The sequence below is a fragment of the Oncorhynchus gorbuscha genome, linkage group LG10, assembly GCF_021184085.1.
Source record: "Oncorhynchus gorbuscha isolate QuinsamMale2020 ecotype Even-year linkage group LG10, OgorEven_v1.0, whole genome shotgun sequence".
NCBI classification, from domain to species: Eukaryota; Metazoa; Chordata; class Actinopteri; order Salmoniformes; family Salmonidae; genus Oncorhynchus; species Oncorhynchus gorbuscha.
In genome coordinates, this window is record NC_060182.1 from 96,204,403 (window position 1) to 96,225,799 (window position 21,397).

Here is a 21,397-nt window from a genome sequence, read left to right on the forward strand (position 1 = left end):
TTTATCCCTGTGTTTCCTGTCTCTCTCTACCAGTGTATTTATCCCTGTGTTTCCTGTCTCTCTCTACCAGTGTAATTTATCCCTGTGTTTCCTGTCTCTCTCTAAAAATGTATTTATCCCTGTGTTTCCTGTCTCTCTCTACCAGTGTATTTATCCCCAAAATGTGTTTCCTGTCTCTCTCTACCAGTGTATTTATCCCTGTGTTTCCTGTCTCTCTCTACCAGTGTATTTATCCCTGTGTTTCCTGTCTCTCTCTAACCAGTGTATTTATCCCTGTGTTTCCTGTCTCTCTCTACCAGTGTATTTATCCCTGTGTTTCCTGTCTCTCTCTACCAGTGTATTTATCCCTGTGTTTCCTGTCTCTCTCTACCAGTGTATTTATCCCTGTGTTTCCTGTCTCTCTCTACCAGTGTATTTATCCCTGTGTTTCCTGTCTCTCTGTACCAGTGAATCCCTGTGTTTCCTGCCTCTCTGTACCAGTGTAAAACATCCCTGTGTTTCCTGTCTCTCTCTACCAGTGTATTTATCCCTGTGTTTCCTGTCTCTCTCTACCAGTGTAATCCCTGTGTTTCCTGTCTCTCTCTACCAGTGTATTTATCCCTGTGTTTCCTGTCTCTTTGTGCCAGTGTATTTATCCCTGTGTTTCCTGTCTCTTTGTGAGTGTATTTATCCCTGTGTTTCCTGTCTCTTTGTGCCAGTGTATTTATCCCTGTGTTTCCTGTCTCTCTCTACCAGTGTATTTATCCCTGTGTTTCCTGTCTCTCTGTACCAGTGTATTTATCCCTGTGTTTCCTGTCTCTCTCTACCAGTGTATTTATCCCTGTGTTTCCTGTCTCTCTCTACCAGTGTATTTATCCCTGTGTTTCCTGTCTCTCTCTACCAGTGTATTTATCCCTGTGTTTCCTGTCTCTCTCTACCAGTGTATTTATCCCTGTGTTTCCTGTCTCTCTCTACCAGTGTATTTATCCCTGTGTTTCCTGTCTCTCTCTACCAGTGTATTTATCCCTGTGTTTCCTGTCTCTCTCTACCAGTGTATTTATCCCTGTGTTTCCTGTCTCTCTCTACCAGTGTATTTATCCCTGTGTTTCCTGTCTCTCTGTACCAGTGTATTTATCCCTGTGTTTCCTGCCTCTCTCAACCAGTGTATTTATCCCTGTGTTTCCTGTCTCTTCTACCAGTGTATTTATCCCTGTGTTTCCTGTCTCTCTCTACCAGTGTATTTATCCCTGTGTTTCCTGTCTCTTCTACCAGTGTATTTATCCCTGTGTTTCCTGTCTCTCTGTGCCAGTGTATTTATCCCTGTGTTTCCTGTCTCTCTCTACCAGTGTATTTATCCCTGTGTTTCCTGTCTCTCTGTACCAGTGTATTTATCCCTGTGTTTCCTGTCTCTTTGTGCCAGTGTATTTATCCCTGTGTTTCCTGTCTCTCTCTACCAGTGTATTTATCCCTGTGTTTCCTGTCTCTCTGTACCAGTGTATTTATCCCTGTGTTTCCTGTCTCTCTCTACCAGTGTATTTATCCCTGTGTTTCCTGTCTCTCTCTACCAGTGTATTTATCCCTGTGTTTCCTGTCTCTCTGTACCAGTGTATTTATCCCTGTGTTTCCTGCCTCTCTGTACCAGTGTATTTATCCCTGTGTTTCCTGTCTCTCTCTACCAGTGTATTTATCCCTGTGTTTCCTGTCTCTCTCTACCAGTGTATTTATCCCTGTGTTTCCTGTCTCTTTGTGCCAGTGTATTTATCCCTGTGTTTCCTGTCTCTTTGTGCCAGTGTATTTATCCCTGTGTTTCCTGTCTCTCTCTACCAGTGTATTTATCCCTGTGTTTCCTGTCTCTCTGTACCAGTGTATTTATCCCTGTGTTTCCTGTCTCTCTCTACCAGTGTATTTATCCCTGTGTTTCCTGTCTCTCTCTACCAGTGTATTTATCCCTGTGTTTCCTGTCTCTTTCTACCAGTGTATTTATCCCTGTGTTTCCTGTCTCTCTCTGTATTTATCCAGTGTATTTATCCCTGTGTTTCCTGTCTCTCTCTACCAGTGTATTTATCCCTGTGTTTCCTGTCTCTCTCTACCAGTGTATTTATCCCTGTGTTTCCTGTCTCTCTCTACCAGTGTATTTATCCCTGTGTTTCCTGTCTCTCTCTACCAGTGTATTTATCCCTGTGTTTCCTGTCTCTCTCTACCAGTGTATTTATCCCTGTGTTTCCTGTCTCTCTCTACCAGTGTATTTATCCCTGTGTTTCCTGTCTCTCTCTACCAGTGTATTTATCCCTGTGTTTCCTGTCTCTCTCTACCAGTGTATTTATCCCTGTGTTTCCTGTCTCTCTCTACCAGTGTATTTATCCCTGTGTTTCCTGTCTCTCTCTACCAGTGTATTTATCCCTGTGTTTCCTGTCTCTCTGTGCCAGTGTATTTATCCCTGTGTTTCCTGTCTCTCTCTACCAGTGTATTTATCCCTGTGTTTCCTGTCTCTCTGTACCAGTGTATTTATCCCTGTGTTTCCTGTCTCTCTCTGCCAGTGTATTTATCCCTGTGTTTCCTGTCTCTCTCTACCAGTGTATTTATCCCTGTGTTTCCTGTCTCTTTGTGCCAGTGTATTTATCCCTGTGTTTCCTGTCTCTTTGTGCCAGTGTATTTATCCCTGTGTTTCCTGTCTCTCTGTGCCAGTGTATTTATCCCTGTGTTTCCTGTCTCTCTCTACCAGTGTATTTATCCCTGTGTTTCCTGTCTCTCTCTACCAGTGTATTTATCCCTGTGTTTCCTGTCTCTTTGTGCCAGTGTATTTATCCAGTGTATTTATCCCTGTGTTTCCTGTCTCTCTCTACCAGTGTATTTATCCCTGTGTTTCCTGTCTCTCTCTACCAGTGTATTTATCCCTGTGTTTCCTGTCTCTCTGTACCAGTGTATTTATCCCTGTGTTTCCTGTCTCTCTCTACCAGTGTATTTATCCCTGTGTTTCCTGTCTCTCTGTACCAGTGTATTTATCCCTGTGTTTCCTGTCTCTCTCTACCAGTGTATTTATCCCTGTGTTTCCTGTCTCTTTGTGCCAGTGTATTTATCCCTGTGTTTCCTGTCTCTTTGTGCCAGTGTATTTATCCCTGTGTTTCCTGTCTCTCTCTACCAGTGTATTTATCCCTGTGTTTCCTGTCTCTCTGTGCCAGTGTATTTATCCCTGTGTTTCCTGTCTCTCTGTACCAGTGTATTTATCCCTGTGTTTCCTGTCTCTCTGTACCAGTGTATTTATCCCTGTGTTTCCTGTCTCTCTCTACCAGTGTATTTATCCCTGTGTTTCCTGTCTCTCTGTGCCAGTGTATTTATCCCTGTGTTTCCTGTCTCTCTGTGCCAGTTCGTCTTGTATGTTTCCAAGTCAACCAGCGGTTTTTTTCCCCGTTCTCCTGATTTTTTGCATTCTCCTTTTTCTAGTCCTCCCGGTTTTGACCCTTGCCTGTTTCTGGACTCTGTACCCTTCTGCCTGACCCTTCTGCCTGCCTTGACCACGAGCCTGTCTGCCACTCTGTACCCTCCTGCCTGACCATTCTGCCTGCCTTGACCACGAGCCTGTCTGCCACTCTGTACCCGTCTGCCTGACCCTTCTGCCTGCCTTGACCACGAGCCTGTCTGCCACTCTGTACCCGTCTGCCTGACCATTCTGCCTGCCTTGACCACGAGCCTGTCTGCCACTCTGTACCCTCCTGCCTGACCATTCTGCCTGCCTTGACCACGAGCCTGTCTGCCACTCTGTACCCTCCTGCCTGACCATTCTGCCTGCCTTGACCACGAGCCTGTCTGCCACTCTGTACCCGTCTGCCTGACCCTTCTGCCTGCCTTGACCACAAGCCTTTCTGCCACTCTGTACCTGCCTGCCTTGACCACCAGCCTGTCTGCTACTCTGTACCAGTGTATTTATCCCTGTGTTTCCTGTCTCTCTGTACCAGTGTATTTATCCCTGTGTTTCCTGTCTCTCTGTACCAGTGTATTTATCCCTGTGTTTCCTGTCTCTCTGTACCAGTGTATTTATCCCTGTGTTTCCTGTCTCTCTGTACCTCCTGGACTCTGAACTGGTTGTGACCTTTTAGTCTGTCCACGGCCATCCTCTTGTCTACGCTTTTGGATTAATAAACATTTTAAGACTCCAAACATCTGCCTCCTGTGTCTGCATTTGGGTCTCGCCTTGTGCCTTGATAGCTTTACATGTCTATAATGTCTGTAATGTATCCAAGGAGCATCTCCTAACCAGTTCAGGTGACAGAGGTGTTCTCTTGGCAGCCGCCTTGGCAGCTCTGTCAGCCAGGTCATCACCTTTACTCTCGTCTGTAAAGTTTTTCCCCATGTGCTTTCATTTTCAAAAATTGCAACTTGTCCAGGTAACTGGAGAGCATTCAGTAGAGTCGTCACCTCCGGTACCATTCTTCACAGGAGCTCCCAGTGATGTCATGAATCCTCTGTTTTCCTATATTTATTCAAAATCCTGGGTAGCTCCGAAAGCATACCTCGAGTCTGCGTACCTCGAGTCTGCGTACCTCGAGTCTGCGTACCTCGAGTCTGCGTACCTCGAGTCTGCGTACCCCGAGTCTGCGTACCCCGAGTCTGCGTACCCCGAGTCTGCGTACCTCGAGTCTGCGTACCCCGAGTCTGCGTACCCCGAGTCTGCGTACCCCGAGTCTGCGTACCCCGAGTCTGCGTACCCCGAGTCTGCGTACCTCGAGTCTGCGTACCTCGAGTCTGCGTACCTCGAGTCTGCATACCTCGAGTCTGCGTAGATATTAGCTGTTTTTCCCTTCCGCCTGTTCACCTGCTTCTGTCAAAGCCACCCTTTGGATGTTCCTGCAGGTGCCTGTCACTATCACATTATCCATTGTTACATAACTACCCAAGCCTGCCCTTCTCCCCCCTTCCATAATGTGCAATCAAATCTATCTCTTGATATTGAATAAAGTTCTCAGCTTTCGAAGTATTATTTTTTTCTGCCGAATGATGAGGTGTGCTCCGATGGCTACTTCAAAAACATCTCAATGTCACCAGGTGCTGAAGATGCATCTAGAACGAGAGAGAGAACTATGTGATGTGACTTTCTCGTCCTCGTCCTCCTCTTCTCCTTCAGTTGACATGGAGAATGAAGACGGAACCTGTCTGCTTGATGTTTTGTGGTGAGCGTTGCTGACGAGATCTTTCTGCAAAAAAAGCAATATTGAAATGAAATATGATATTGGTCTGAGATAGCATGTTTAAATGAGCCAGTCCTGTTCTAAGAGCTATATTTCACCCTGTTCTATTTCTCCTTCAGTGATCCCCAAGCCTTAAATAACTTCCTTCATGGAACAAACGAGGTAATGATTTATCTTATTATCCAGCGTTAATCAGAACATGTATCTCAGAGAGACAATGCCAAATGTATTATTGATTTATAAATAGCTGTAGGTGTTGTTTATGGTTACACGAACGATGAAAAGACAACTATTGTTGTCACAGAGAACCAGAGAAAATAGCAATCGGAATACTAGCTCAGTAGGATCTCTATGGTCAGAACTGACTGTCATCTCTATGGTCAGAACTGTCTGTCATCTCTATGGTCATAACGTCTGTCATCTCGATGGTCATAACTGTCTGTCATCTTTATGGTCATAACTGTCTAACTGTCTGTCATCACTATGATCATAACTGTCTGTCATCTCTATGGTCATAACTGTCTGTCATCTTTATGGTCATAACTGCCTGTCATCTCTATGGTCATAACTGCCTGTCATCTCTATTGTCATAACTGTCTGTCATCTTTATGGTCATAACTGTCTGTCATCTCTATGGTCATAACTGTCTAGCTGTCTGTCATCACTATGGTCATAATTGTCTAACTGTCTGTCATCACTATGATCATAACTGTCTGCCATCTCTATGGTCATAACTGTCTAGCTGTCTGTCATCTTTATGGTCATAACTGTCTGTCATCACTATGGTCATAACTGTCTGTCATCTCTATGGTCATAACTGTCTGTCATCTCTATGGTCATAACTGTCTGTCATCTTTATGGTCATAACTGTCTGTCATCTTTATGGTCATAACTGTCTGTCATCTCTATGGTCAGAACTATCTGTAATCTCTATAGTAATAAATGTCTAACTGTCTGTCAGCTCTATGGTCATAACTGTCTGTCTGTCATCTCTATGGTCATAACTGTCTGTCATCTCTATGGTCATAACTGTCTGTCATCTTTATGGTCATAACTGTCTGTCATCTTTATGGTCATAACTGTCTGTCATCTCTATGGTCATAACTGTCTGTCATCTCTATGGCCAGAACTATCTGTAATCTCTATAGTAATAAATGTCTAACTGTCTGTCAGCTCTATGGTCATAACTGTCTGTCTGTCATCACTATGGTCATAACTGTCTAACTGTCTGTCATCTTTATGGTCATAACTGTCTTTCATCGCTATGGTCATAACTGTCTCTCATCTCTATGGTCAGAACTATCTGTCATCTCTACAGTAATAAATGTCTAACTGTCTGTCATCACTATGGTCATAACTGTCTGTCTGTCATCTTTATGGTCATAACTGTCTGTCATCTCTATGGTCATAACTGTCTCTCATCTCTATGGTCAGAACTATCTGTCATCTCTACAGTAATAAATGTCTAACTGTCTGTCATCTCTATGGTCATAACTGTCTGTCTGTCATCACTATGGTCATAACTGTCTGTCTGTCATCACTATGGTCATAACTGTCTGTCATCACTATGGTCATAACTGTCTGTCATCTCTATGGTCATAACTGTCTGTCATCTCTATGGTCATAACTGTCTGTCTGTCATCACTATGGTCATAACTGTCTGTCTGTCATCACTATGGTCATAACTGTCTGTCATCACTATGGTCATAACTGTCTGTCATCACTATGGTCATAACTGTCTGTCATCTCTATGGTCATAACTGTCTAGCATCACTATGGTCATAACTGTCAGTCATCTCTATGGTCATAACTGTCTTAACTGTCTGTCATCACTATGGTCATAACTCTCTGTCTGTCTGTCTGTCTGTCATCACTACGGCCATAACTGTCAGTCATCACTATGGTCATAACGGTCTAACTGTCTGTCATAACTGTCGGTCATCTCTATGGTCATAACTGTCTTTCATCTCTTTGGTCATTACTGTCTGTCTGTCATCACTATGGTCATAACTGTCTAACTGTCTGTCATTACTATGGTCATAACTGTCTAACTGTCTGTCATCACTATGGTCCTAACTGTCTGTCATCTCTCTGGTCATAACTGTCTGTCATCTCTATGGTCATAACTGTCTAGCTGTCTGTCATCTTTATGGTCATAACTGTCTGCCATCACTATGGTCATAACTGTCTGTCATCACTATGGTCATAACTGTCTAACTGTTATCCCTTCAGTCAAAGCAGTCTGTAATCACTATGGTCATAGCTGTCTGTCATCACTATGGTCATAACTGTCTGTCATCTCTTTAGCCATAACTGTCTGTCTCTCTGTCATCACTATGGTCATAACTGTCTAACTGTTATCTCTACGGTCATAACTGTCTGTCATTACTATGGTCATAACTGTCTAACTATCGGTCATCACTATGGTCATAACTGTCTAACTGTCTGTCATCTTTATGGTCATAACTGTCTAACTGTCTGTCATCACTATGGTCCTAACTCTCTGTCATCTCTCTGGTCATAACGGTCTGTCATCTTTATGGTCATAACTGTCTAACTGTCTGTCATCTCTCTGGTCATAACTGTCTGTCATCACTATGGTCATAACTGTCTGTCATCACTATGGTCATAACTGTCTGTCATCTCTATGGTCATAACTGTCTGTCATCACTATGGTCATAACTGTCTAACTGTCTGTCATCACTATGGTCATAACAGTCGGTCATCTCTATGGTCATAACTGTCTAACTGTCTGTCATCACTATGGTCCTAACTGTCTGTCACCTCTCTGGTCATAACGGTCTAACTGTCTGTCATCTTTATGGTCATAACTGTCTATCTGTCTGTCATCTTTATGGTCCTAACTGTCTGTCATCTCTCTGGTCATAACTGTCTGTCATCACTATGGTCATAACTGTCTGTCATCACTATGGTCCTAACTGTCTGTCATCTCTCTGGTCATAACTGTCTGTCATCACTATGGTCATAACTGTCTGTCATCACTATGGTCATAACTGTCTGTCATCACTATGGTCATAACTGTCTGTCATCACTATGGTCATTACTGTCTGTCATCACTATGGTCATAACTGTCTGTCATCACTTTAGCCATAACTGTCTGTCTGTCATCACTATGGTCATATCTGTCTAACTGTTATCTCTACGATCATAACTGTCTAGCTGTCTGTCATCTCTATGGTCATAACTGTCTGTCTGTCATCTTTATGGTCATAACTGTCTGTCACCACTATGGTCATAACTGTCTAACTGTCTGTCATCACTATGGTCCTAACTGTCTGTCATCTCTCTGGTTCTAACTGTCTAACTGTCTGTCATCTCTATGGTCATAACTGTCTGTCTGTCATCACTATGGTCATAACTGTCTAACTGTCTGTCATCTCTATGGTCATAACTGTCTTTAATCTCTTTGGTCATTACTGTCTGTCATCACTATGGCCATAACTGTCTGTCTGTCATCTTTATGGTCATAACTGTCTGTCATCACTATGGTCATAACTGTCTAACTGTCTGTCATCTCTATGGTCACAACTGTCTTTCATCCCTTTGGTCATTACTGTCTGTCATCACTATGGTCATAACTGTCTGTCATCACTATGGTCATAACTGTCTCATCACTACGGTCATAACTGTCTGTCATCTCTATGGTCATAACTGTCTAACTGTCTGTCATCACTATCGTCATAACTGTCTAACTGTCTGTCATCTCTATGGTCACAACTGTCTTTCATCCCTTTGGTCATTACTGTCTGTCATCACTATGGTCATAACTGTCTGTCATCACTATGGTCATAACTGTCTCATCACTACGGTCATAACTGTCTGTCATCTCTATGGTCATAACTGTCTAACTGTCTGTCATCACTATCGTCATAACTGTCTAACTGTCTGTCATCTCTCTGGTCATAACTGTCTGTCACCACTATGGTCATAACTGTCTAACTGTCTGTCATCACTATGGTCCTAACTGTCTGTCATCTCTCTGGTTCTAACTGTCTAACTGTCTGTCATCTCTATGGTCATAACTGTCTTTCATCTCTTTGGTCATTACTGTCTGTCTGTCATCACTATGGTCATAACTGTCTAACTGTCTGTCATCTCTATGGTCATAACTGTCTAACTGTCTGTCATCACTATGGTCCTAACTGTCTGTCTGTCATCTTTATGGTCATAACTGTCTGTCATCTCTTTGGTCATTACTGTCTGTCATCACTATGGCCATAACTGTCTGTCTGTCATCTTTATGGTCATAACTGTCTGTCATCACTATGGCCATAACTGTCTGTCTGTCATCTTTATGGTCATAACTGTCTGTCATCTCTATGGTCACAACTGTCTTTCATCCCTATGGTCATAACTGTCTGTCATCACTATGGTCATAACTGTCTCATCACTACGGTCATAACTGTCTGTCATCTCTATGGTCATAACTGTCTAACTGTCTGTCATCACTATCGTCATAACTGTCTAACTGTCTGTCATCTCTATGGCCATAACTGTCTGTCATCTTTATGTTCACAACTGTCTGTCATCACTATGGTCATTACTGTCTGTCATCACTATGGTCATAACTGTCTGTCATCACTATGGCCATAACTGTCTGTCTGTGATCTTTATGGTCATAACTGTCTGTCACCACTATGGTCATAACTGTCTAACTGTCTGTCATCACTATGGTCCTAACTGTCTGTCATCTCTCTGGTTCTAACTGTCTAACTGTCTGTCATCTCTATGGTCATAAATGTCTTTCATCTCTTTGGTCATTACTGTGTCATCACTATGGCCATAACTGTCTGTCTGTCATCACTATGGTCATAACTGTCTAACTGTCTGTCATCTCTACGGTCATAACTGTCAGTCATCTCTATGGCCATAACTGTCTAACTATCTGTCATCTCTATGGTCATAAATGTCTGTTATCAATATAATAGTATTGTAAACCTTGTGAATGTGATATTGATATGATTATATTATATTGTGAACGTCTCTCAGTGTGATCATGGTATTGTCTCTCTGTTTCACCAGCTGCAGAATGATGACCTGCTCATTACCTGTTCCTCTGGAGAGCCCTCCTCCCTCTTCACTGACACCCCGGTGAGTGTCCTTCCCTCTCCATCTTTCTATCTCTCCCTCTTCACAGACCCACCAGTTTGTCTCTCTCTCTCTCCCTCTTCACTGAGCCTGCGGTGAGTCTCCATCCCTCTCTCCACCGCGCTCTCCCTCCTTTTTCACATCCCTCTCTCCCCCATCCCTCCCTCCTTCCTCACTGACCCCCTGGTGAGCCTGCCTCCCTCTCTCCCCCATCCCTCCCTCCCTCCTTCCTCACTGACCCCCTGGTGAGCCTGCCTCCCTCTCTCCCTCCATCCCTTCCTTCCTCTCTCCCTCGCTCTTCACTGACATCCTGCTGAGTCAGCCTCTGTATGCACAGACAAACCCACACCTACAAAACAAAATATGCTATCAAGAACATAAAAGGGTCCTTTGGCTGTCCCCATAGGATAACCCATAGGATAACCCATAGGAGAACCTATAGGATAACCCATAGGATAACCCATAGGAGAACCCATAGGAGAACCTATAGGAGAACCCATAGGAGAACCTATAGGAGAACCTACAGGAGAACCCATAGGAGAACCTATAGGAGAACCTATAGGAGAACCCATAGGAGAACCCATAGGAGAACCTATAGGAGAACCCATAGGAGAACCTACAGGAGAACCCATAGGAGAACCTACAGGATAACCCATAGGAGAACCTATAGGAGAACCAATAGGAGAACCCATAGGAGAACCTATAGGAGAACCCATAGGATAACCTACAGGATAACCCATAGGAGAACCTATAGGAGAACCAATAGGAGAACCCATAGGAGAACCTATAGGAGAACCCATAGGAGAACCTACAGGAGAACCTACAGGAGAACCTTTTGAAGAATCCTTTTTGGTTCCAGCAAGAACCCTTTCGGGCGGCAAGTTGCCTAGTGTTTAAGAGCATTGGCCAGTAAACGAAAGGTAACAGGTTCAAATCCTCAAGCCGTAGGTGAAAAATCTGTCTGCTGAATTAAATCAATTACTAAAATGTTAACTGTAAATATTCCAGGTGGAACCCTTTCCTTTTTTCTAAGGGTTCAAATCAAGGACTAGCCGTTGCTCATTATTTATCCCTCACACTGTAACTCTAGGAACATTCTGATGTTCTCCTACTCTAGGAACATTCTGATGTTCTCCTACTCTAGGAACATTCTGATGTTCTCCTACTCTAGGAACACTCTGATGTTCTCCTACTCTAGGAACATTCTGATGTTCTCCTACTCTAGGAACACTCTGATGTTCTCCTACTCTAGGAACACTCTGATGTTCTCCTACTCTAGGAACACTCTGATGTTCTCCTACTCTAGGAACACTCTGATGTTCTCCTACTCTAGGAACACTCTGATGTTCTCCTACTCTAGGAACACTCTGATGTTCTCCTACTCTAGGAACACTCTGATGTTCTCCTACTCTAGGAACACTCTGATGTTCTCCTACTCTAGGAACACTCTGATGTTCTCCTACTCTAGGAACACTCTGATGTTCTCCTACTCTAGGAACACTCTGATGTTCTCCTACTCTAGGAACACTCTGATGTTCTCCTACTCTAGGAACACTCTGATGTTCTCCTACTCTAGGAACACTCTGATGTTCTCCTACTCTAGGAACACTCTGATGTTCTCCTACTCTAGGAACACTCTGATGTTCTCCTACTCTAGGAACACTCTGATGTTCTCCTACTCTAGGAACACTCTGATGTTCTACTACTCTAGGAACATTCTGATGTTCTCCTACTCTAGGAACATTCTGATGTTCTCCTACTCTAGGAACATTCTGATGTTCTCCTACTCTAGGAACACTCTGATGTTCTCCTACTCTAGGAACATTCTGATGTTCTCCTACTCTAGGAACATTCTGATGTTCTCCTACTCTAGGAACATTCTGATGTTCTCCTACTCTTTTATCTCCCTCCCTCAGAGCCCAATGTCTCTGTTGTCAGATGACATTACCCCCCCTGCAGAATGCGTTGACCTGTCCTTCCTGGAAGAGGCTCTACTGGGGGGTTCCCCCGAGGGAGGGGGGGAGAGAAGAGGGGAGGGAGAGGAAGTGCAGGAGGAAGAGGAAGTACCGCCCTGTGACATTCTCCAGCAGAGTCTTCAGGAGGCTGACATCACAGAGCACACTATGGCTCAGGAGGCGGGGCTCGTCCAAACAGGGCCTGGGGAGGGCCACACCCTGTCTCTCTACACACCTGGCCCCCCACTCCTCCTCCCTCCTGCTGCAGTGCCGTTCCTCTCCAAAACCCTAGCCTTCCCTCACCCCCACCCTGGTCCCCCCACCCCGCAACACAGGGACACCCAGGCTGCGGTGGAGCCTCCCCAACCATCCCTGCTGGCCGTGGGACCAGGCTGCCCCTCCCTGAAGCCTGCTGCTCCCCAGCTGATGGGCCTCCTCCCTGGGAACATCTTCCCTGCACCCCCGCCAGAGACTTCCTTCTCCCTGACCCCTGCACAGGCCTCCAACACCTCCTTTTCCCTCATCCAGAAGGCAGTTCCTAGCCTGACAGGGCGCCCCCTACTGGCCCCAACCCTCAGAGCAGCTGCAGCCCCCGGGATCTTTCTCCAGAGAGGACCCCTGCCCATCCAGCCCAAGCTGCCTATCAGCATCCAACCCCGACTCGTTCAGATCAGCCCTAAGCCTCCGGGCCCTGGTGGGCCTGGTCAGAAACCCTCTCCAGGTCTCACCTTCCTCCCTGGGACGCCCTCGTCAAACATCCTCCTGTCCCCCCCTCCTCCCCAGCCCAAGCCTGCCCAACACCTCACCAAGCCCCATCCCCAGCCTGCCCAACACCTCACTGCCCCCCACCTCACCAAGCCCCAGCCCGTCAGCCTGCAGCTGGTCAACCAGGGAGGAGGCTCCTTCCTGATCCAGCCTCAAGGTCTCTTCCATGGCCAGAATCAGTTCCTTCTGCCTGGCCAATCCCCTGTCACTCTGTCCCAGCTCCCTGGCCAATCCCCTGTCACCCTGTCCCAGCTCCCTGGCCAATCCCCTGTCACCCTGTCCCAGCTCCCTGGCCAATCCCCTGTCACCCTGTCCCAGCTCCCTGGCCAATCCCCTGTCACCCTGTCCCAGCTTCCTGGCCAATCACCTGTCACCCTGTCCCAGCTTCCTGGCGGTTCCGCGCGGCCCCTGTTCACCTCTGGCCACCAGGGAGCAACAGTCCAGTCTGTCCAGGGTATGACACCCTCCATGGGCCACCACCTGGTAGATGGCTCCCAGATCCTGACGGCCGTGCCCCACCACAGACAGCTCAACTTCAGCCCCCACACAGTCTTCAGCACCACATCAACAGGCCAGCTCTCCCTCCGCCAGGGAACCCTGCTCTCTGGCTCCCTGCAGCTACAGTCAGGGTCGCCTACTGTCTTCCAGATGCCAGCCCAGTTGGCGGGTGCCTACAATCCCCAGGGGTCCCAGGGGCAGGGGGGTCCAGGCCAGCATGCCACCCTGCTCCACAGCCCTGCTCTAGGGAGCCACATCACCCTGATGCAGTGAGTGTGATATAGAGCCTGAGTCCCAATTGGCTCCCTATTCCATGCAGGGCCCTAGTGAATGTCTACGCACCCTTTGCACAGTAGTCAAGGGGTGTGTTCATACTTGTCGAAAGAACCTCATTACACCTGTGAATAATTCTGAATAAGATTCTACCATCGATGCACAACTCATAGAGCAACATATATATCCATTGTTTTTGTCAAAATTGCTCAAAGCACAGTAATTTTGGTTGGGAATCATTGATGGACAGCAATATTCGAACCTTGTCTCATATATATATATATATAGATAAAAAAAATTTTTTTAAATCGTCCACTATGTTTACAACAAGGCCCTTAATTAATACGGTAAAAAAAACATGGCAAAGATGTTTATGTCTTCAATGGAAAAAGGTTATGGTCCTTCTGTAGCTCAGTTGGTAGAGCATGGCGCTTGTAACGCCAGGGTAGTGGGTTCGATCCCCAGGACCACCCATACATAGAATGTATGCACACATGACTGTAAGTCGCTTTGGATAAAAGCGTCTGCTAAATGGCATATATTATTATATTATTATTATATTATTATATTATTATTATTATCTTATAAAAACTTCAAGTTTCCTTCGTCAGTCAGTCAGTTTCGGTACAGCATACTATGGGGATCGTACTCCTGACAAGGCCAATACTATGGGGATCGTACTCTCACGACGCCTGACAAGGCCAATACTATGGGGATCGTACTCCTGACAAGGCCAATACTATGGGGATCGTACTCCTGACAAGGCCAAAACTATGGGGATCGTACTCCTGACAAGGCCAATACTATGGGGATCGTACTCCTGACAAGGCCAATACTATGGGGATCGTACTCCTGACAAGGCCAATACTATGGGGATCGTACTCCTGACAAGGCCAATACTATGGGGATCGTACTCCTGACAAGGCCAATACTATGGGGATCGTACTCACGACGCCTGACAAGGCCAATACTATGGGGATCGTACTCTCTGACAAGGCCAATACTATGGGGATCGTACTCCTGACAAGGCCAATACTATGGGGATCGTACTCTGACAAGGCCAATACTATGGGGATCGTACTCCTGACAAGGCCAATACTATGGGGATCGTACTCCTGACAAGGCCAATACTATGGGGATCGTACTCCTGACAAGGCCAATACTATGGGGATCGTACTCCTGACAAGGCCAATACTATGGGGATCGTACTCCTGACAAGGCCAATACTATGGGGATCGTACTCCTGACAAGGCCAATACTATGGGGATCGTACTCCTGACAAGGCCAATACTATGGGGATCGTACTCCTGACAAGGCCAATACTATGGGGATCGTACTCCTGACAAGGCCAATACTATGGGGATCGTACTCCTGACAAGGCCAATACTATGGGGATCGTACTCCTGACAAGGCCAATACTATGGGGATCGTACTCCTGACAAGGCCAATACTATGGGGATCGTACTCTCACTCCTGACAAGGCCAATACTATGGGGATCGTACTCCTGACAAGGCCAATACTATGGGGATCGTACTCCTGACAAGGCCAATACTATGGGGATCTACTCCTGACAAGGCCAATACTATGGGGATCTCCTGACAAGGCCAATACTATGGGGATCGTACTCCTGACAAGGCCAATACTATGGGGATCGTACTCCTGACAAGGCCAATACTATGGGGATCGTACTCCTGACAAGGCCAATACTATGGGGATCGTACTCTCACGACGCCTGACAAGGCCAATACTATGGGGATCGTACTCTCACGACGCCTGACAAGGCCAATACTATGGGGATCGTACTCCTGACAAGGCCAATACTATGGGGATCGTACTCCTGACAAGGCCAATACTATGGGGATCGTACTCCTGACAAGGCCAATACTATGGGGATCGTACTCCTGACAAGGCCAATACTATGGGGATCGTACTCCTGACAAGGCCAATACTATGGGGATCGTACTCTGACAAGGCCAATACTATGGGGATCGTACTCTAGACTGACAAGGCCAATACTATGGGGATCGGCCAATACTCACCTGCTCACGACGCCTGACAAGGCCAATACTATGGGGATCGTACTCAATCACGGCAAAAACGCCTGACAAGGCCAATACTATGGGGATCGTACTCTCACAAGGAACGCCTGACAAGGCCAATAAATAGGGACTATGGGGATCGTGTGGGAAGACTAAATGATGATTAGGGGAATAGGAACAGCTGACAAGGCCAATACTATGGGGATCGTACTCCAAATGACAAGGCCAATACTATGGGGATCAAGACATGATGACAAGGCCAATACTATGGGGATCGTACTCCTGACAAGGCCAATACTATGGGGATCGTACTCCTGACAAGGCCAATACTATGGGGATCGTACTCCTGACAAGGCCAATACTATGGGGATCGTACTCTCACGACACAAGGCCAATACTATGGGGATCGTACTCCTGACAAGGCCAATACTATGGGGATCGTACTCCTGACAAGGCCAATACTATGGGGATCGTACTCCTGACAAGGCCAATACTATGGGGATCGTACTCCTGACAAGGCCAATACTATGGGGATCGTACTCCTGACAAGGCCAATACTATGGGGATCGTACTCCTGACAAGGCCAATACTATGGGGATCGTACTCCTGACAAGGCCAATACTATGGGGATCGTACTCTCACGACGCCTGACAAGGCCAATACTATGGGGATCGTACTCCTGACAAGGCCAATACTATGGGGATCGTACTCCTGACAAGGCCAATACTATGGGGATCGTACTCCTGACAAGGCCAATACTATGGGGATCGTACTCCCGACAAGGCCAATACTATGGGGATCGTACTCCTGACAAGGCCAATACTATGGGGATCGTACTCCCGACAAGGCCAATACTATGGGGATCGTACTCTCACGACGCCTGACAAGGCCAATACTATGGGGATCGTACTCCTGACAAGGCCAATACTATGGGGATCGTACTCCTGACAAGGCCAATACTATGGGGATCGTACTCCTGACAAGGCCAATACTATGGGGATCGTACTCCTGACAAGGCCAATACTATGGGGATCGTACTCCTGACAAGGCCAATACTATGGGGATCGTACTCCTGACAAGGCCAATACTATGGGGATCGTACTCCTGACAAGGCCAATACTATGGGGATCGTACTCCTGACAAGGCCAATACTATGGGGATCGTACTCTCACAACTTCAGTTAAAGGATTTACAATCAATTAAATCTGTGCCTGGCTGGAACACCCCGCTGTCCAAAGGTGATAGGAGTCTCGGGTTCATTCCTTCAATTATTCCACTCTTCACCTCGGTGTGAACAGGAACGATTCACGCTATTAAAATAAACAATTGTAGCACGAGACTGTCTTAATTGCGCCAACTAAACTGTCCCTTAGTGGTAGAGCGAGCGCACCCCCTAAAAAAATGTGTTTAGAAAAAAATTCTTATTTACAACAACGGCCTAGGAACAGTGGGTTAACTGCCTTGTTCAGGGGGCAGAACGACAGATTAAAATTAGTCAACTCGGGGATTCAATCCAGTAACCTTTCGGTTACTAGTCCAACGCTCTAACCATTAGGTTACCTACCTCCCCCCTCTAACCACTAGGTTACCTGCTTCCCCCTCTAACCACTTGGTTACCTGCCTCCTCGCTCTAACCACTAGGCTAACCCACTAGGCTACCTGCCTCCCCCTCTAACCACTAGGCTACCTGCCTCCCCCTCTAACCACTAGGCTACCTAACCTCCCCCTCTAACCACTAGGCTACCTACCTCCCCCTCTAACCACTAGGCTACCTGCCTCCCCCTCTAACCACTAGGCTACCTGCCTCCCCCTCTAACCACTAGGCTACCTGCCTCCCCCTCTAACCACTAGTCTACCTGCCTCCCCCTCTAACCACTAGTCTACCTGCCTCCCCCTCTAACCACTAGTCTACCTGCCTCCCCCTCTAACCACTAGTCTACCTGCCTCCCCCTCTAACCACTAGGCTACCTGCCTCCCCCTCTAACCACTAGGCTACCTGCCTCCCCCTCTAACCACTAGGCTACCTGCCTCCCCCTCTAACCACTAGGCTACCTGCCTCCCCCTCTAACCACTAGGCTACCTGCCTCCCCCTCTAACCACTAGGCTACCCCCCCCCTCTAACCACTAGGCTACCCCCCCCCTCTAACCACTAGGCTACCCCCCCCCTCTAACCACTAGGCTACCCCCCCTCTAACCACTAGGCTACCCCCCTCTAACCGCTAGGCTACCTGCTCCCCCCTCTAACAACTACACCATTTAACACTACTACTATACCCTTTAACACCACCACTACTACTACACCCTTTAACAACACTACTACTACACCCTTTAACTACACTACTACTACACCCTTTAACAGCACTACTACACCCTTTAACAGCACTACTACACCCTTTAACAGCACTACTACACCCTAACAACACTACTACTACACCCTAACAACACTACTACTACACCCTTTAACCACACTACTACTACACCCTTTAACAACGCTACTACTATACCCTTTAACAACACTACTACTATACCCTTTAACACCACCACTACTACTACACCCTTTAACAACACTACTACTACACCCTTTAACAACACTACTACTACACCCTTTAACAACACTATTACTACACCCTTTAACAACACTATTACTACACCCTTTAACAACACTACTACTACACCCTTTAACAACACTACTACTACACCCTTTAGCCACACTACTACTACACCCTTTAACAACACTACTACTACACCCTTTAACAACACTACCACTACACCCTTTAACCATACTACTACTACACCTTTTAACCACACTATTACTACACCCTTTAACTACAATACTACACCCTTTAACTACACTACTACTACACCCTTTAACAACACTACTACTACACCCTTTAACAACGCTACTACTATACCCTTTAGCCACACTACTACTACACCCTTTAACAACACTACTACTACACCCTTTAACAACACTACTACTACACCCTTTAACCATACTACTACTACACCTTTTAACCACACTACTACTACACCCTTTAACTACAATACTACACCCTTTAACTACAATACTACACCCTTTAACTACAATACTACACCCTTTAACTACACTACTACTACACCCTTTAACAACGCTACTACTACACCCTTTAACAACGCTACTACTACACCCTTTAACAACACTACTACTATACCCTTTAACACCACCACTACTACACCCTTTAACAACACTACTACACCCTTTAACAACACTACTACTACACCCTTTAACAACACTACTACTACACCCTTTAACAACACTACTACTACACCCTTTAAGAACACTACTTCTACTACTACACCCTTTAACAACACTACTACTACACCTTTTAACAACTCTACTACTACGCCTTTTAACAACACTACTACTACATCCTTTAACAACACTACTACTACACCTTTTAACAACACTACTACTACACCCTTTAACAACACTACTACTACACCCTTTAACCACACTACTACTACACCTTTTAACAACACTACTACTACACCCTTTAACTACAATACTACACCCTTTAACTACACTACTACTACACCCTTTAACAACACCACTACTACACCCTTTAACAACACTACTACTACACCCTTTAACCACACTACTACTACACCCTTTAACCACACTACTACTACACCCTTTAACCACACTACTACTACACCCTTTAACAACACTACTGCTACACCCTTTAACAACACTACTACTACACCCTTTAACAGCACTACTACACCCTTTAGCCACACTACTACTATACCCTTTAACCACACTACTACTACACCCTTTCACTCTGTCTTCCTCAACAGCTCTGGGATGCAGCTCACCTCAACCCACCCAGACAGTCACATGACCTCGATATCCATCCTCAACACCACCCCTCCTGCTGTAGTACAGGGCCTGCCCTTCACCCCCCAGACCTCCAGACCCCTAGGGGGCGTTAAAGATGGACAGATCAGTGTTCAGCAGGCGTCTGTAGTGTTGCTGCCTGACAGAGCTGGCCATGAGGAGAGGAGGGAGCAAGCGGCGTCCCCACACCTGCCTCAGGTGAGAAGTCAACACTTGAGTGATTGATTGATTGATTGATTAATTAATTGGTTGGTTGGCTGGTTGATTACTTCATTTATTAATTGATTGGTGCTCAGTTAATTGATTGGTTAATTAATATATCCTCCTAAGTCAAATGCTAGGTGGATCTAGTAAACTAGCAAAACAAATGTACACCAGAACATTCTCTAATCAGTTTGTTGTTCCCCTCAGTCGACAAGGCACCTTTTCCAGCAGCATGCCTCTCTCCAACCCACCACCGCCAGTCTCCAGTCCACTTCTCCCCCTGTAATGGCCCTCCTACAGACCCCGCTGGAGGCCCCACAGGCCCTGGACCCACCTGGTATGCTACCCAAATACCTGCTAGACCAAGTTGGGACGTTACACAAACACCTGCTGGACCCAGTTGGGACGTTACCCAAACACCTGCTGGACCCAGTTGGGACGTTACCCAAACACTTGCTGGACCCAGTTGGGACGTTACCCAAACACCTGCTGGACCCAGCTGGGACATTACCCAAACACCTGCTGGACCCAGTTGGGACGTTGCCTAAACACCTGCTGGACCCAGTTGGGACGTTGCCTAAACACTTGCGGGACCAGACGGAGACAGGGACAAAACCAAGGGTGGAGAAGGTTCACAGCCCCACCCAGGCCTTCATCCATCATCTACAACAGGTCAACTAGCCTTTATGCTCTCTGTTGTGACTTTTTGTTGACTTATAGGGGCAATCAGCAGTTGCTCCATCCATTTGTTGAGGTATAAATTAATTATACAGTGGCAAGAAAAAGTATGTGAACCCTTTGGAATTACCTGGATTTTTTGGGGCATAAAATGGTCATCAAATTTGATCTGATCTTCATCTAAGTCACAACAACAGACAAACATAGTGTGCTTAAACTAATAACACACAAATGTTTGTATTTTTCTTATCTATTTTTTTATATTTTATTTTTATTTTTTACCTTTATTTAACTAGGCAAGTCAGTTAAGAACAAATTCTTATTTTCAATGACGGCCTAGGAACTGTGGGTTAACTGCCTGTTCAGGGGCAGAACGACAGATTTTGTACCTTGTCAGCTCGGGGATCTGAACTTGCAACCTTTCGGTTACTAGTCCAATGCTCTAATCACTAGGCTACCCTGCCGCCCCCATCTATATTAAATGCATCATTTAGACATTCATAGTGTAGGTTGGGAAAAGTATGTGAACCCCTAAGCTAATGACTTCTCCAAAAGCTAATTGGAGTCAAGAGTCAGCTAACCTGGAGTCCAATCAAAGAGACGAGATTGGAGATGTTGGTTAGAGCTGCCTTGTCCTTTAAAAAACACTCACAAAATTTGATTTTGTTATTCACCAGAAGCATTGCCTGATGTGAACCATGCTTCGAACAAAAGAGATCTCAGGGCCTGAATTGTTGACTTGCATAAAGCTGGAAAGGGTTACAAAAGTATGTCATTAGCCATGATGTTCATCAGTCCACAGTAAGACAACTTGTAAATGGAGAAAGTTCAGCACT

The 21,397-nt window shown here is 45.9% G+C and overlaps 1 protein-coding gene across 1 annotated transcript in view; it reads left to right on the forward strand.

Annotated features, from left to right (window-relative positions):
• si:ch211-168d23.3 (BRD4-interacting chromatin-remodeling complex-associated protein) overlaps positions 1–21,397 on the forward strand; it is a 42,621-nt gene that overhangs the window by 4,586 nt on the left and 16,638 nt on the right. The window contains exons 3-8 of the mRNA XM_046367741.1: positions 5,020–5,144; positions 5,282–5,324; positions 10,206–10,274; positions 12,188–13,758; positions 19,640–19,877; positions 20,091–20,555. Coding sequence (XP_046223697.1) covers positions 5,020–5,144; positions 5,282–5,324; positions 10,206–10,274; positions 12,188–13,758; positions 19,640–19,877; positions 20,091–20,555 — 2,511 coding nt within the window. The remainder of the gene's footprint in view (positions 1–5,019; positions 5,145–5,281; positions 5,325–10,205; positions 10,275–12,187; positions 13,759–19,639; positions 19,878–20,090; positions 20,556–21,397) is intronic.